Here is a 16,625-nt window from a genome sequence, read left to right as displayed (position 1 = left end):
AGATCAATTCCAGGATACCGAAAAACTTATGACCATAGAAGCTCTACACTTTAGTAGACGCAAGTCACAATTGAATACGCGAAACAATTGAATACGCAAACCATGAAATTTTTTGTAGATCATTAAGTGTACTTTATGACATCCAATTCAAGAAGTGGAAGCAAAACTTGAAACAAAATCATGAAAATTTCCATGAAATTTTTTGTAGATCATTAAGTGTAATTTATGACATCCAATTCAAGAAGTGGAAGCAAAACTTGAAAGTCAAAAAAATCATATGCAAGTGCTGAAAAAAAGAGACTGATACGGGAGTTGTCTTGAGTTTCCGTAGGTTTGCACCAATCCAACATAAAGAAAATAACGAAGAAGGGAGTGTTCACCGCGATTTTAGAAGCCTCAGCAAATGGTAAAGTTTTGACTAAGCTCTGAAGGGAAATCAAGAAAAATTGGTTAAAAAATCACTATCCTGGAGGTTGGACATCCAAGATAATCAACGATGCTTTACAAAAAGTTGCCAGATAAACTCAAAGTAGATGCAAAAAACTGTTTTGGCAAGATACTGGTGAGCAAAATACTATCAAATAAGATCTGGTAAACTCTCTTTTGTTCATGTTTAAGCAAGATACTGAAACTATGAGGTAGCATTCAAAGGGGATCGTTAGTTTTATCATCCATCTAAAACGTTTTTAGTCGCAAAATAATTTTTTAGAAGTAGAGCAGATTGTTAGAGATGCTTAGCTGAAAAACGATTACTGTAAATTATGTAATAAGTTTTTATTATAAAATACTTCTGAAAAATGCGCCTTTTTGTACGCTTTGTACGATGCATATTAGTTTGGGCACAAAAAAAAATTTTCAGTAAACCTTCTCCTGTTACTGAAATCATCAAAAGTTCTGCCGATGCTGAAAAATTAATCAACGTGAGCATATATATATATATATATATATATATATATATATATATATATATATATACATATACATATATATATATATATATATATATATATATATATAACTTTGAGAATATAGATAAAAATTTAAGTGATAATTTAATTGCAAAAATAATAAGAAAAATAAACAAGAATGTAGATCAGAGTCTAGATAATATTCATGCAAAAATTTAAATTAAATGTAGAATATGAAAACCCGGCATGGGGGAGTTCCCTAAGCAAATCCCAACAATTTTGAATACTTATAGATGACTATACAAAAAAAATTAGAGAAGTGGTAACTTCACAAACCTATTCTCTTAATTGAAGGAGAGGGTTATACCAGGCCCTCCTACTACTATTAAGGTTCAATTTTAGAGGCAGGGGTTTCAAGGATTTCATTCAATTTTGAGCCCCTCGTCTACAATCTAATTGTGTGGAGAACCTAATTAGCTACAAAATAGGTGGCCCTATGATTGGGAAGTATACCAAGTTCCCAGTACAATTGAGTTCTATTAAGAGTTCTAATTTTAATATTCTAAATTAAATATACAAAAATCAAAAACACGGTCGTATTTTGATCTAGGATATAAATGATGGAGTTTTGAATCGATTAAAATAAACTTGAATCAAAGAACATTTATTAAAAATTGAGCTTTTTGAGCTTATATTATGAAATTTAAATCAAGGAATGTAAGACAAATCATAATGAAATAATGATTACTTTAAAAGCATAATATTGTTAGTTTTATATTTTAGATAATAATGTTTTTTGGAAAGTATATCGTTCTTAATGAACTTAGAATCATGAATCATCGACTTTATAAAAATATTGACTATAAAATCTATAATATTGTCCATGGAGATTATTTAAACTATAAATAATTTATTTTTGTTCCTGAGTAGTTTCAGTTTGTTTGTCGTCAGACCCGAATTTAATACAGTCGTTGAGTAAGTGTATTCATGTTTGTCTTCACAACAATCAATATTGTTTTTTTGGAAATTTTTTGGACACTCAAAACATACTTTTGGTATACTTTTGAATGATATACTTTTTTCCACCACAAAAAATGTTACTTTACTTCCCAGTAAAAGCGCGATCCGAGAAAAACGGGCACCACTAACTAATTATGGGAAAATGTAAATTGACGTAGGAAAAAAGCTAACCGGCTGCTCTCAACTGGACAATTTTTTTTTGTTTTGCTCAATTGGTTTTCGGATTACGATGACGACTTAAATATCTTGCCATTTTGCTCTTCAATATGAACTATTAACTTCAAAATGTGACCTAAACTGCCCGCTATAAATTGTTATTTACGTTTGAACTGTCGTTTAACCAGTTCTTTTCGAAAGAAAGTATAACCAAAAGATCATATTCAGAGTTTATAATATTTGAAAAGTTATAATTTTTCCTTCTTCTCATTGGCTGTCTGCAGGTTGTTTCCATCTATTTCACTGCTTGTTTTTGAACTAATTAATTACTTTATTCATTTTTTACGTTAAAATGATGTTTTTATTTCTATTAAACTTGCTAACTTTTCTTCAGTTTTACCAGTCAATATTAACCTCCTCAAAAATATCAAAGCCCAAAAATGTGAATGAATTAGTTGTGAACAAAACTATTATGAAAATTACGAATGGCTTGCCTAGTCATGATCGGCCATTTTACGTGCGTATCAAATTAGCCAGCAGATCGAGCAAAGACTTCTGCGGTGGAGCTCTTATTGATTTCTATTGGGTTCTAACGGCTGGGCATTGTGTTGTGGCTTATACGCGTAAGTGCTTTTAAATTCTAGAACATAGCAGGACAAGTCCTGACGTACAATTCAAAGAATTTTCATCGACTAAACAGAAAACTAGACCTAAAACGGACTATGAATGGATTGGAAAAACCATTCAGAAAAAAAACCGATCCAAAAAATCGAAAAACCAGCAAACATCAAAGTGAAATTGCCGCATGTGAACAAAAAACCACTAGCGAGAAAGCGAATTTTTGTTAAAACACCGTTTTCTCACTCTACTTTAAATTTAGAGCGAAGAAATTTTACGCCGCAAAACAACTCGCTTTTTCGCTCCACTTTCTGTTTCGGTGTGACCAAAATCACCACTCCAATTTGACTTCAAAAATCATGAAAATGTGTGAACAGATCTTTAAAAAAAACAGCCGGAAGAATTCCGGAAACGACTCGAAGGATAAAATTGCCCATACTTATGACTTATAAAAATAGAACAACTATTGTGAACCCTGAACCTCCACAAATGCCATAAAAAATAAGGAAGAATAGAAACGGCATTCGAACACAAATTGAAGAAAAAAAACTAGAAAAACTTAATGAATTTTTTTTAATAGTTCAAGGAAGCAAAAAACCGAGTAAAGTTCCTTTGCACTTAGAGCAATGAAGAGTTCACAAAACAATGGGTAAGTCATGATAGGCTAGGAAACTTCTCAGATTTAAAAAAAAGAGAAAAACTCCAAAAAATAAGAAAACTGGTTTAAAATTTCTCAATTTTTCTACCAAATTTCCCAAGAAAAAATAATTGATACCAAGAGGACTTTAGTCAATTGGTAACCGAAAGTATCTTAAACAACAAGCTTCTATTCTATTCCCACTTAAAGCATTAAAACAAAAAAAAGGCAAAAAACCGTTAAATTTTGTCTAAAAATCAGCAAAACTGATTAAAATCCTCCAAATTAGCAGTAAACTCAATTTAACTACTTGAACACTTCAATTCCTATCAAAACAAGCCTAAAACTAAACAATATCATAATCAAACCTCATAACCATCAAAAGTAGCAAAAAAACTGCTTTTAAAAGCCGCACGTGAACAAAAAATTTTGCTCGCTTAGAGAAATTTTTTTCACAAATCAATTTCTCGCTCACTCAAAAACAGCGGTATGAACAAAAACCACTGTCTGTTCGCTCCGCTCTTCATTTTTGTTCAGCACCAAAATCACTCCAAATTTTTTCTCGCGTTTTATTTCCCGCGTTTCATTTCTTCGAGTCATAAAAAGACAGCGCCCCAATACAATTCAAATTCTTTGAATTGTAAAAACACTTGTATTATGACTGCTCATTATCTTAATAGTTCTTATCAAACTATGATTGACAGTTTAAGAATGCATCCAAAACAACTAAAGTGGACAATAGGCATCCCAAATGCTTTAAAAACTTGAAGAACACAAAGAGCATATAAAAACAACTCGAAAGAAATCTTAGAAAAAAATAAGCTTTTTTGATTTCACAAGAGCACAAAGAGCCAAAAAACGTTAAATGGAGCAAAAAGAAAACTGAAAAACTTCCAAAACAATAGGAAAACCAAATAGGCTAAGAAACTTCTCTAAGTTTAGAAAAAAAGCGAAAAACAGCAAAAAATTAAGAAGAATAATTAAAAATGTTTCAGTTTATTGTCATTTTTCTTAACAAAAAAATCGTTTAAAACCTAAGAAAATGTAATAACTTGTTATCTTAAGACTCAGTAACTAACATGCGTCTATTCAAAGCCTATACAAAGCAATATAACAAGACAAAACGCAAAAAATTGCTAAAATTCGCCTAAGATTCAGTAAAATAGCAGAAAAACCATTAAAACGGCATATAATTCTTATTATTGACCAAAAACCTACAAACCACTATTAAAGCAACCTTAAAAATCACACAATATCATTGAAAACCTATTCTGCGTTCCTTTTTAAAAATTTTCCTTGCGTCCTCTGTTCTTGCTAACAAATACATTGCTCCAATAATGAAACTCAAAATTCTAAAAAATCTAAAAACTCTAAGTTTAGAAAAAAGCGAAAAACAGCAGAAAATTAAGAAGAATAATTAAAAATGTTTCAGTTTATTGTCATTTTTCTTAACAAAAAATCGTTTAAAACCTAAGAAAATGTAATAACTAGATATCTAAAGACTCAGTAACTGACATGCGTCTATTCAAAGCCTGTACAAAGCAATATAACAAGACAAAACGCAAAAAATTGCTAAAATTCGCCTAAAATTCAGTAAAATAGCTGAAAAACCATTAAAACGGCATATAATTCTTATTAATGACCAAAAACCTACAAACCACTATTAAAGCAACCTTAAAAATAACACAATATCATAATAAGACTTCTAAACCCAAAAAAAATTAACAAAAAAAAAACAATTTTAAAAAGCCGCACGTGAACACAAAATTTCGCCCGCTTACAAAAAATTTTTCACACCTCAATTTCTCGCTCTCTCGAAAACAGCGGAATGAACAATAAACCACTCTTTTCGTTCCCTTCTTCACTTTTGTTCAGCACCCAAACCACTCTAAATATTTTCACGCGTTTCATTTCCTGCTTCAAAATTTACTCCAACTAAAGTGATTTGAAAAAAGGACTTCTCCAATACTCCTCTTCGAGTCGTAAAAAGACAGCGCCCCAATACAATTCAAAGTCTTTGAATTGTAAAAAAAATCAATCAATACTGTTTGCGCAGCTCTTTTATTTGTTAAGAATGCTCATACAGAATGCTCGAAACCTCAACTTTGACTTTTATATAAGCTCCTGAAATCAAAGGGGCGTGATTTTTATCATGAAAAAACAAAAGTGTCGTGAAAAGAGAAAACGAGCGCTTTTCGGCGTAATATTTTGACGATAATCTGAGTAGTCTGAGAAAACGGAGTTGTTTTTGTTCTCAAGCTGCAATTTAACTATTCCTGATTTCATTGCTTTTCCGAGAATTTTTTATCGAGGTTCCTTTTCAGACATTCAAAACTCCAACCTCACTCGATTCAAATCAGGGTTCTGTTTTTGTCATTGAAAATTCTTTAATTGAAATTCGGCGATTATGTTGATAAGTTGTTTTTTTACTTTGTTAAACTAAATTTTTCGTTTTTAATTCTTGAAATGGAACTTTTCAATCCTTTTCTTGAAATTTTGTGCAATATAACTCATTTCTAGGCTATTTTTGTTACTTAAACTACGCAATTTGTTGTAACTGGGTTTTTTTGATAGGCAAAAAGGACTATCACGAGCACGCCCTACAGAAGAAACGAAATCGAATAACAAACGTGATAAACACAAAGCCCAGATTTAGACGCTCAATCAAGCCTTTAGACAAGCCTAAATTCGTGCTTTCATATCTAAGAGAAAATTCACTGTATAGAGTAGATTTTAAGAACTTCAAAATAAAGATTGAACAGTCGGCTTGTACTTTTCATATTCCACAATGGTTTATGTTAAGTCAACAATTTATTTAAATTTTTTTTTCATTCTTTTTTTCAAAAAATTCCCTTGAAAACCTATTCTGCGTCCCTTTTTAAAATTTTTCCTTGCGTCCTCTGTTCTTGCTAACAAAAGGAAAACTGTTCTTCTAAAAAGGAAAACCGTCAGTGTAACATTTCTGGCAAATGAAATAAAGTAAACATTACGCCTGGGATCCATTATCCACTTAAATTCAGATCAACTTTTTCTGACAAAAGCAATTACTTCAATGACTGAAAACGGCTGTCCACTGAAAGTCGGCAGAATCAATAGAGAGCGAAAGCTGATATCTTTTGAGAATTTGCTGTGTTTCTTATATATCAAAAAGAAAAACAAATAAATTTTTTCTTTCTCAGAGATCAAAAAATTATCCAAAGCTATTGGGTTAGTTGAATAGACAGCGAGAATCGGTTGCTCGCTAAAATTTAGACATCAGAGAAAAATGATCAGCACCGTCTGATACTTCATTTGTTGTAAATCCCCCCACACCGTATTGTTTAACTGACATCAAACAATACGGCGTCGATTTCTTTGAAAAACTTTGAAAACAGGAATGTCGATTTCGCAAAAAACCAGGAGATAAAATTAAACCGAAAAATAGTTGCGTTTTCGATTTTTGGTAACGATGAAAATTTTTGAATTAAAACTGCGGAATTTTCTTCACAAGCTGGGGGTTTCACAACGGGAGCAAATTCCAATAAATCATGTGCCATTACGTAAACGCTTAAAACTCAACCTAAGTTGTTGTCTTCGACGGCAGTTTTCCGAAAACAGCTCCAAAATTAATATGGTGTAAGGCAAAAAATAAATCTGAATTAAAATCAGGTCGGTGTAAGGCATCAAAATTGATGAAGAAAAAACTCTCGTTAAGCTTTGAATAAAGTACGAAAAAAACTCGTAACAAAAAAACCATTTTGTAAATAGTACTTAACCTTGGTCTATCGAAAATGCGTTCTCATACACGGAGTCAGAAATAAAACATTAATATAACCCGTACGTTGAAATCAAAACTTTCTTTTTAATTATTTTTCCTGAAGTGGAAATAGATAAAATTAGAAGCTTATGAAGACAGAACAAATCAATTTTTGAGCAACACCTTTACAAATCTTTTTTAAAAAAAAACAATTAATAGCCAAGGGAGACTGATTTCCACAAATGCATATACCAGATGCTGCAACATAGTTTTGTAAAACTAGATAAAAGAATGTCTGAAGTTTTGATAGAAAACATTACATCTCAATTTTGAGTGAAAAGTTTTTTTTTCAAAGACTCTGATGTTTTCTCAAAGTTCTTTTCTCCGAGATGAAGTATTAACTGGTGTTTTTAGGGATATCACCTTTTTATTAAAAGTAAATCAGATGTTAGAAAGAAAATTTCTCTTTACGATAAGATCACAGGTTTCATAGCCTTTTTGTGCTCGTTCAGATTCTCTGCTCTGTACTTATTTATCGATGTTTACAAAAAAAATTATTTTTTCGAGAATTTTTTTACCTCTCTCGCTAACACTAATTTCCTAACCAAAAGGTAGGAAAAAGCATAGGCATCAAAACCAATCAAGATATTTTCAAAATCTTTGTTTAAAAAGTCCAAACTATGTCATTTTTTATGCTCAATTAAAAAAATAGTCGGAGTTGTGGGTATTAAGGGTCGATGGTAGCTTTCCTCTTTCAATATGCCCAGCTTTAAAAAAACTAATTGTTTTGAATCTTAGAAGGTTTTTATGTTGAAATAGTTTGCGTTTGAAACAAATTTAATTTTACGGCAGTTGAAAAATGTCTAACTCAAAAAATCTCAAGCATTTCTTGCTCCTTTATTTTCACACTAAATGCCCAATGAGTCAGTTTTGTAATTGTTTATTATAACATTCAAAAATGAAACTCAGAACATTATGGGACATAGATATTGAGTTGATAATTTTGATTTCTTTTAATACTTGATCAATCAAGTTTTCAGCTCATGAAACCAATTTTTTGTTGTCAATTTCGATAGGAGCAATTTTTCTCACCTCAATATTTGTATGTTGTTTTATCTCAATTATACGCAGTAGAAATTGTATTTGAAAGAACTGATCTTAAAATTACAAAAAATCAATCTTTGAAAACAACAAAGAGTTGAATATGCGCAAAAGTATCGACATCATATAATTACAAGAATTCAGATAGCTATAGTTAAAACAAAAAAATGTGAAAGGGGTGAAATGAGGCTCAACTGCAAAAGTAAAATAAGTTGACTTTGACTAGGGTCCTCAATTTGCCGTTATACATCAGGCAACATGTGAACTCTGCTAATGGATGCATCTCAAAGTAAGCCAGTATGGTTTCTGCCATGATATAGTTTCCTTGCTTACCTTTGAGACAGTCGAGTGGTATGCCAGAATTGAATTGATTAGAACAAATTGCTACTCTATTTGTACAATTGACCGAACCGATAGCAAATCACAGATAAAATTATAACTTTAGCTTACATTTGATTTTCATTTGATATTTTACATTTCATTCAGCAGCAACACAAAGTTGTTAGAAAATCGCGCAATATTGGATTGTGGCATGGAAATTATTTTTGAAAAAAAAACTTCTTGTCAAATTTCCGTTTGAATTGAGTTTTTTGAGAATTTAGTTGGCTCGAAAATTTTCGTCCATTCATCATGAGCTCACGGCAATCTCTGATAAATCTACAGCAGACAAAAACGCTTCTTATTAGTTTATCGAGTGTTTCTAACAAGACGATGCAGTTCTGAATTAACTCTGGTTGCACTTTGTCCAGATTCCCAGTCTCGCATGCACTTTTAAATACTAAATTTGATCTATAATGAGCCCTGGTTCACAATCAGACTGATCGAAGTCATTTCAATTGGTAATTTTGAACGCCAATTTGAATCTAAATGCTAAATTATGCACTCCCAGACTCGGATTGACAACAAAGATAAAACAATCAAAATCAGATTTAAAAAAAACGTTTCAATGAAGTAGTGCGTGACGTACCCAGGAGATTTTCACTTTTTCACTTTTAAATTATATATTACTTTTTCTTAAGTTTCAATTATTAAGCAAAATTTGTTTTGTGGCTTCAAAAAATCTCTTTTTTAAAAAGCAATTTATTGTCAGATCTCCCACGTTTGAAGTGAGCATTGATCGGACTGCCAACTTCAGTCTTGCAATTTTTTGTATATTTGTTGTGAGCTCAGAACCTTCTTTGAAAAAAGCATTACAGACAGCAACTGCTTTTCGTTAGTTTTCTCGTGAGTGATTTCAACGATACCATCCTGGCCTGAATTGACAATAAATGACCAATGTAACGCGTTTTTGTGAAACGACAAGGAACCGACAAATTTCATGCGTTTTGTGGAAACAAAACCATTTTGAGAATGTAATTAGCGTAAATTTTTTGACCAAACTTTTGTTAATAATTATTTGAGACCAAATTCAAAGATTCAATTGTTCTTGTGAAGAGCTCTATGGTTTATTTCACATTCAGTAATTGTCTTTTTAATCTACAATTAGTATCGAGAGGGTTATTTATTAGATACTGTACCCGTGCGAACGTTTGTTTTAGTTAAATCTGAACTAAGTTAACCAAGTCTAACTCGTTTCCACAACATGCGTACAACTCTAATATTAAAACAGGGGTCTTGAGATAATCGACAGAATTGAGTACGTTTACTCAATTTTTCGGTTATTAGCCACTTAATGAACTCTGGTCACACTTTGCCAGAGTAATGTTCAGACTCATGCTTTTCTGGACTTCTAAACGCTAAAATTTGGGTCAAAATGAGCCCTGATTCGCAATCAATGTGATCAAAACCCATTTTGATTGATGATTTTTACCACCATTTTGAATCTAAATACTAAATTTTGCTCTCCCTTGCTCTGATGGACTACAAACATAAAGCTGCCGACGTCAAATATAAAACATTTTCAATGAAGAAGTTCTCGGTAGACACAGGAAAATTGTACTACGCCATACTGCAGGACAATGAGTTGGCCTGCTTATATGACCATTGTATAATATTTATTTTCAACGACTATCACATACTTCCAAAAAAAGATATATAATTTCTGAATTTCTGTGTCGAATCAAGAGAGTATACTCAGCTTTTCTATTTTTTTATAGTTTTTTATAAGTTATATATATATTTTTTTTATAAGTTTTTATATTAACAAAACTTTTTTGGGAAATTCAGTGGTTTTTTATTTTGCATTTATGATATTGAGGCCCAAGGTTGTACAGAACTATGATCAGACCAACTCACAGCGGAAATGCGCTCTGATCAGTCTTTAGCTATTCGTTCTTGACGTTCGATCATTCTTGTGGTTAATGGCTTTTACCGATAACATCTCGATCTGGGAACTAGAACGACGATAACGACACAATAAACGACGATTATGGAGACTTAAACAACAACGACAAAGGAACCACAGAAACGATGATAATTGACACTTCTTACATAAAAAACCGACAAAAATTGCCCAAATCCGACAAAAAACCACACTTCTTGCTTCGTCGATTTCGTCGCTATTTCTCAAAACGGGTTTGACTCTAATGTTGGTCTTGAAATCTCATAAAGGCGCAAAGTGAATGATCAAAAGTAATTTCAGTGGGGGGGGGGGGCTCAACTTGAATTGTTTCAGCTCGGCAATTAGTGGTAGAGAGAGGTGACTTCACTCAGAAGCTGGGCAAAAGGACTCTTCACGCAGTAGAGCTGATCCAATACGCTCCAGGGTATGATTCGTCAAATAACTTTCATTTGTTTCTACCCAAGTTGAACGTCTTGGCGGAAAGAGAGGCTAATTAGGCTGGGTTGGAAACATACGCAGAAATTAAACTGGACCTCAACCAAGGCTGTAAGACTCTTTCGGTGTGTGTTCTTGTTCCAAATTTTTAGGAATAAATTTGAGAACTATACGCCAGCCTCAATTTTTGGGTTCAGAGAATTCTCGACTTTTTCAACGAATCAAACGGTATCAAAGTTTGTCTCAAAGTTTCAGTTAAACTCTCTGAGTCTGTGGTTTCACTATAAAACAAGAATTTCAAGAATTTGGCTTTTTTGAAAAAGTAAGTAGACATTTTTTTGGCAGCATTTCATACTATATTTGGCCTAAGTTTTGGCAAAGTTTGCTAAATCAACTCCGGATTTTTTTCGATGACAAGGCAAATTATGGAGTTTTTGATTGCATCCCAGATCAGTCATTACGTTACCTTTCTAAAGTGGTGTTTCTGAACTAGAATACAACCAAAATTTCGTTAGAAAATTTTTTGGCAATTCTTGTCCAATTCAGACTCAATGCCTCAATTTAGCCCCAATTTTATTTAGTTTTTTATAAAATTGGTTTTATTTTAATCATTTCAGATAACTATCCAGAATTCAGAAAAAAGCACTTTGGTTTTTTAAAAATGAAATAAATTTGCAATCCATTTTATACCACATACCATGAATCTTACTTAACCCATTTCCTGTTGGCTTTGCGTTTTTCGAAATATTCAAAGACAAGAAGGAGAAAATCTTCTGAGATCTTTCAAAACTGGTTGACTTTTCAAGAATTTTGGAAACAAAAATACCACAAATTATGCGATAACTCGGGTCTGTTCCAAAATTACAAGACGAGTTTTAAAATCATAAACTACTTGGGAAATATCTGTATTCGCCAAAAAAAGTACAAAAACGATGGTTATATGAACTATTATCCACATTAAAGAAGCTGTTTTCAAATGCTGCTTGTAAGAACCACCACAACATTTGTGTCTACCTGAGAAGTGATTTTTTAATCAATTTTAACCACTGTTGATTGCTTCTTAAAACATTTACTCCATTGCGAATGACTGAAAAACGTTCAAATCTTTTTATTATTTCTGCGCAATAGTCGCTTCAGCTTACTTAAACTTTAAAAATACTGTTGCCATTGGGTCGACAGGCAATACTTCCGGATAATTTGTTTTCTGATGAACACTATGAAGATTGCTCCCAGATTTTAAGGTTACTTTCGAAACTAATCCCCCAAAATCTTAAAACTTATTTGAGGTTAAGAAATTTTTGATCGTTGATTTCGTCAATCTATAATTTTAGGCAAAATACCAAAGCAGCCGAATTATTAAGGCTTCACTTGTAAAATGCCAAATGCTTGCAAAATGCAAATTGCTTCGGTCTTTGTGCATTTAATTTTACGCTACTTTATAAAATTACACTTTATATGCAAGATGTTTTTCACGTGTGAAGCAACTCCATATAAAAAAACTCGTGAAAAAACTTTATTATTTCATATTATTAAAACACAAGGCACTTCTATGGCCTTTAACAGGCAAACATTTACAGCTTTGATAAGCAAAAATACTCTTCCCTTATGACCCTTTTTTATCACAGGGAGGTGGTCTCTTGGTTTGGGGTGATAAATGATGCAATATTGAGACTGCAATCAGAAATCTTCAAAGTCTTCAAAAATTCTATTTCCACGCCTATATCATAATTGCAATTTTTGCTGACATCATACTTGATAACTCTACATCCAAGTGTAGATTTGCAATTTTTCGGCTAATACGCAATTTTATTAGCTGAACAATTGACAAAAATTAGGCCCAGAAAATTGATTGTCGGAGGCCCCAGATGGCACGGACATGAGCAAGCCAGAGAACCCTAACTGTTGTTTTAATATTTCTCTCGGTTGAACAATTTTGATATTTGGTAAATCTCATCAATCTTAAAAGTTCTCTCTCTCTCTCTCTCTCTCTCTCTCTCTCTCTCTCTCTCTCTCTCTCTCTCTCTCTCTCTCTCTCTCTCTCTCTCTCTCTCTCTCTCTCTCTCTCTCTCTCTAAACCCTTGGGTTGTTTATTTAACGTTTTCGACAGCTGTGGAGTGATTTACAAGCACCACGGGAATTAGGCTTAAAATTGACCCCAAATGGTGGCACGTTACAAAATTTCGGAATCGACTTGCAAGTGTTTTCGAAGGCTTGTGCAAGACCTGCTAGACTTGTAATGCTTGTTCTAATACTAAGGCTTTTCTAGCACTGAAAAACGAAATAGAGCTTGCAGTTAGATTTGCCTGGCATAGTTAATACTGACATAGACTTGAAGTTCCGTACGGGATAACATCTGTTATAGCAATGCATTTGATATTGACGTTCTTTTTTACTGCATCAAGGTAATCATAAACGCAAAATAGTTGGGAGAATGCCAAAATCTTCAAAAATGTTAGCGTCTACAAATAAATCAGCTGCTTGAATTGATATAAATGTCCCTCTTCAACACCTTCATCCAATCAACCAAGTAATTGTTATGTAGTTTTTAATTTCCAAAATTAAAATTTTGTTAATAATAAAACACATTTTGTGTGACCTGGATCTCTTCAAAAATCTAGCCAATGAGGGTGTTTACTTTCTGCTGTATAAGTTTTAGTGAATCTCGGATCTGCCTGTACTGCAAGAGAACGGAGTTAGGAAATTAATTTCCATCATTACATATTCAAAACAATGGATCAAGCCACATTTTTTTTATAATTCAGTTTTTAGTCGAACAGTTTTAAGTCGAGCATAACCGTTAAGATGGATTAGAAGCATATACAATTTGGGTCCAGTAAAAGTCTAGCATGGCTATATTGGGTCTATCTCAAGTCCAGCAAAATAATGTGGCGAGTAAAACTCGATCCAGTTGTTTATTTGGATTGAGCTGAAAATTTTTTTTCATGGGCAATTTGGGTCAACCATGGTGTTTCCATGCCACTTTTGGACAATGTTTTTTTTCAAAAGCAGAAAATGAATGCTTAGGTTAGCTATGATTTCTCTTACTTTAACAGATTCGTCTTTTCACATGAGCCCCAGAACAATCTAGCCTTACTAAAACTGGTCAGACCTATTAGAGAGGGCAGGAACATGATCGCATTGTGTGATGGACCCCAAAATCTGGACATGCTGGCTACCTGCGGTATGGGTGATACAAGTGGAACTGGGTCTGAGTTCACATTACCCACAGTTTTGCAAGAAGGCTACTTTTTTGAGACAACTACTCATTAGTAAGTTGTACAATTTTTTACATTAACAACACCGAATTTTACATGGATGTATAGAAGATTAAGCAAGATGTCGCAGGTTGAAGTTCAGGCCAAAATCTCCCCTGATCAAACCGTCCCAGACAAGAGTTAGTTCTGGTCAGACAATCGTGAGCTTTATTGGTCAGCGCGTGGTCAAATCTGACACATCTGTCGACTTTTTACCAACTCCAACCAATATCAGTCAACCCATCCAGGATCGACCCCGAATATTAAAGTTGACTAAAACTTTTCATGCCCGATATTGGTCAATCACAGTCTTTTCATAGCCTAATACTGCCTATGATGATTAATACTCCGTTATTGTCACTTTCGGATCAGTACCTCAAAGTGTGATAGGAAAGCCACAAGCAAGTACTCCACTTTGTGTAGGAACGTCTTTTGGGATTGAGACTTTTTTAAAAAAAAACATTTTTTCACTAAAACTTGCTTAAGATTTTAAATACCGACTTTTCTTCTTAATCCCGACTTTTCTTTTACTTAGTTAAGTCTTAAGCTCAAAAGTCTTTACTTTTTGCCCAGTTTTATTCCTCATCTTCAAAAGTCTTAAGCCCACTTTAAGCCTTCCTGACACGATTTGATCCAAGTTTCCAAAACAGCGCTGGCCGAAATGAGCCAGTTAAGTACACTTCTCTCTGAAGCACGAAACATTGCAGACGAAGCATCACATGATGAACAAGTTTCCAAAACAGCGCTGGCCGAAATGAGCCAGTTAAGTACAATTCTCTCTGAAGCACGAAACATTGCAGACGAAGCATCACATGATGAACAAGACTTCGTTCAAGCAAGAAACAAACGCACGCGAAACCGAAATTTTCCAGAAACCAACTCTGAAACAATCAAACCAGTTATAATAAGGAAAAATCCGAGACCAACACAAGTTCACTTTGCCCGTTCCACGAGAACTAGTTTCCCTCAAATCAAAATTAAATGAATCAAAGAACTTCCAAACCACAATGCCTTCTTTATCCAACCCGAAGACCAAAGTTCAAGAGAATGTCTGATGAACGCCTCAAATCTACAACTTGTCTTTCCTAACACTTCTGTTAACGCTAGAAACACTCTTTCAAAAGCCAAAACTAAACCCAGTTTTGTAATTGTAAATGTTCATCACAACATACAAGAAAATGAAGTGAAGTAAGAACTTCTCAACAACAATGCTATGAATGTTTTCAGGGTGCTTCGGATAACAAGCAGCCCCACCGGAAAACCAAGGAAACTGATTCGCTTGACAACTGATTGCTGAAACCATGTAACAGCCGCAATCAAACATGGCGTTAAAATAGGCTGGGTGCTTCACCGCTGCAAACCAAGTAAAGAACTACCTCACTTTAAACAATGCTTCAAATGTCAAAAGTCTGGTCATTCGGCAAGCGATTGCGAAGGCGAATTGAAATGCCTACGACGTGCAGGCAAACACACGGTAAAAAGTTGCAATGAATCAAAAGAACAGGCTAAATGTGCAAACTGTGTGGCTCAAACGCAGCAGTGTATAGAGGCTGTCCCGCATATCATAAGGCCTTGACAGAAGCAAATAAACAGAAACAAGAAACAAAACACTCAAGTGCCATTCCAAGGAAAGACACTCAAAACAGTCATTGACCACTACAAAAATTACTGTTCTAGTTGCTGCAGTTCTCAGCAAAATTAGAAACAGTTTCAAAACAATGTCGTATAGCGATATTATCAGCGTCGTCAGCAACAGTGTCTCCAGAGTGTTTAACGAAAGAATAGATGGTGAAGAAATTCACGATAATATTAGGAAAACAAACCTGATGCAAACTGTTAACACAAACATGATTCAGTCAAGCAGCCAACAAAACTTTTCAAATTGACAACATTTAAATTTTACAATGGAACTGTCCTGGCTTAGAAAACAAAATTCATGAATTCTTCTTGTTACTGTCGAAAGAAAAAATTGACATTGTTTGCTTAAATGAAGTCAAGAAATGGCAAAAACCTTCGCTCACGAAAATTACTTCATTGTAACAGAAGCAAAAGCGAGCAGTTTTCATGGTTCTGTTATCATGGCAAAGAAGGACATAACGGTCAAAGAGATCAAACCAATAACAACAACAAAAAACAGTAACCAACAGGCATTAGAGATAATCGGTGTGAACTTGGAAACACCAATCATTGGAAACCTATGGATAATCAATGTTTAGAATTCACCCAATTAAGAACTAAATATTAATGAAACTTTGGACAGCAACCTCCAGAACATTTCATGTGTAGAGATTTCAATTCCCCTCACCAAGAGCTCAACTGTACATACAACAACGAAAGCAGTGAAAAATTGCCGGAAATAATTGATGACGGAAACTTCAAACTACTGAACAACGGTTATCCAACCTTTCAGTCTAATCAGCATAAGAGCCAAAGCAAGCTTGATTTACATTTCTGCAGTCTTTCAGTCTTTAATAACTTT

At 33.6% G+C, this 16,625-nt stretch overlaps 1 protein-coding gene across 2 annotated transcripts in view; it reads left to right on the top strand.

Moving 5' to 3' along the window:
- The first annotated feature begins 2,269 nt into the window (after positions 1–2,269).
- Positions 2,270–16,625, top strand: part of LOC142346033 (chymotrypsinogen B-like) — a 31,172-nt gene continuing 16,816 nt past the window's right edge. For both annotated transcript variants that reach the window (XM_075398516.1, XM_075398515.1), the window contains exons 1-3: positions 2,270–2,707; positions 10,791–10,881; positions 13,946–14,161. In XM_075398516.1, the coding sequence (XP_075254631.1) occupies positions 2,437–2,707; positions 10,791–10,881; positions 13,946–14,161 (578 nt within the window). In that variant the 5' untranslated portion in view covers positions 2,270–2,436. The remainder of the gene's footprint in view (positions 2,708–10,790; positions 10,882–13,945; positions 14,162–16,625) is intronic.

Source organism: Convolutriloba macropyga, chromosome 9 (genome assembly GCF_964194025.1).
Source record: "Convolutriloba macropyga chromosome 9, txConMacr16.3, whole genome shotgun sequence".
Lineage (NCBI taxonomy): Eukaryota > Metazoa > Xenacoelomorpha > Acoela > Convolutidae > Convolutriloba > Convolutriloba macropyga.
The sequence above is the reverse complement of the archived record's forward strand: the minus strand, read 5'-3'. Positions and strand labels throughout refer to the sequence as shown.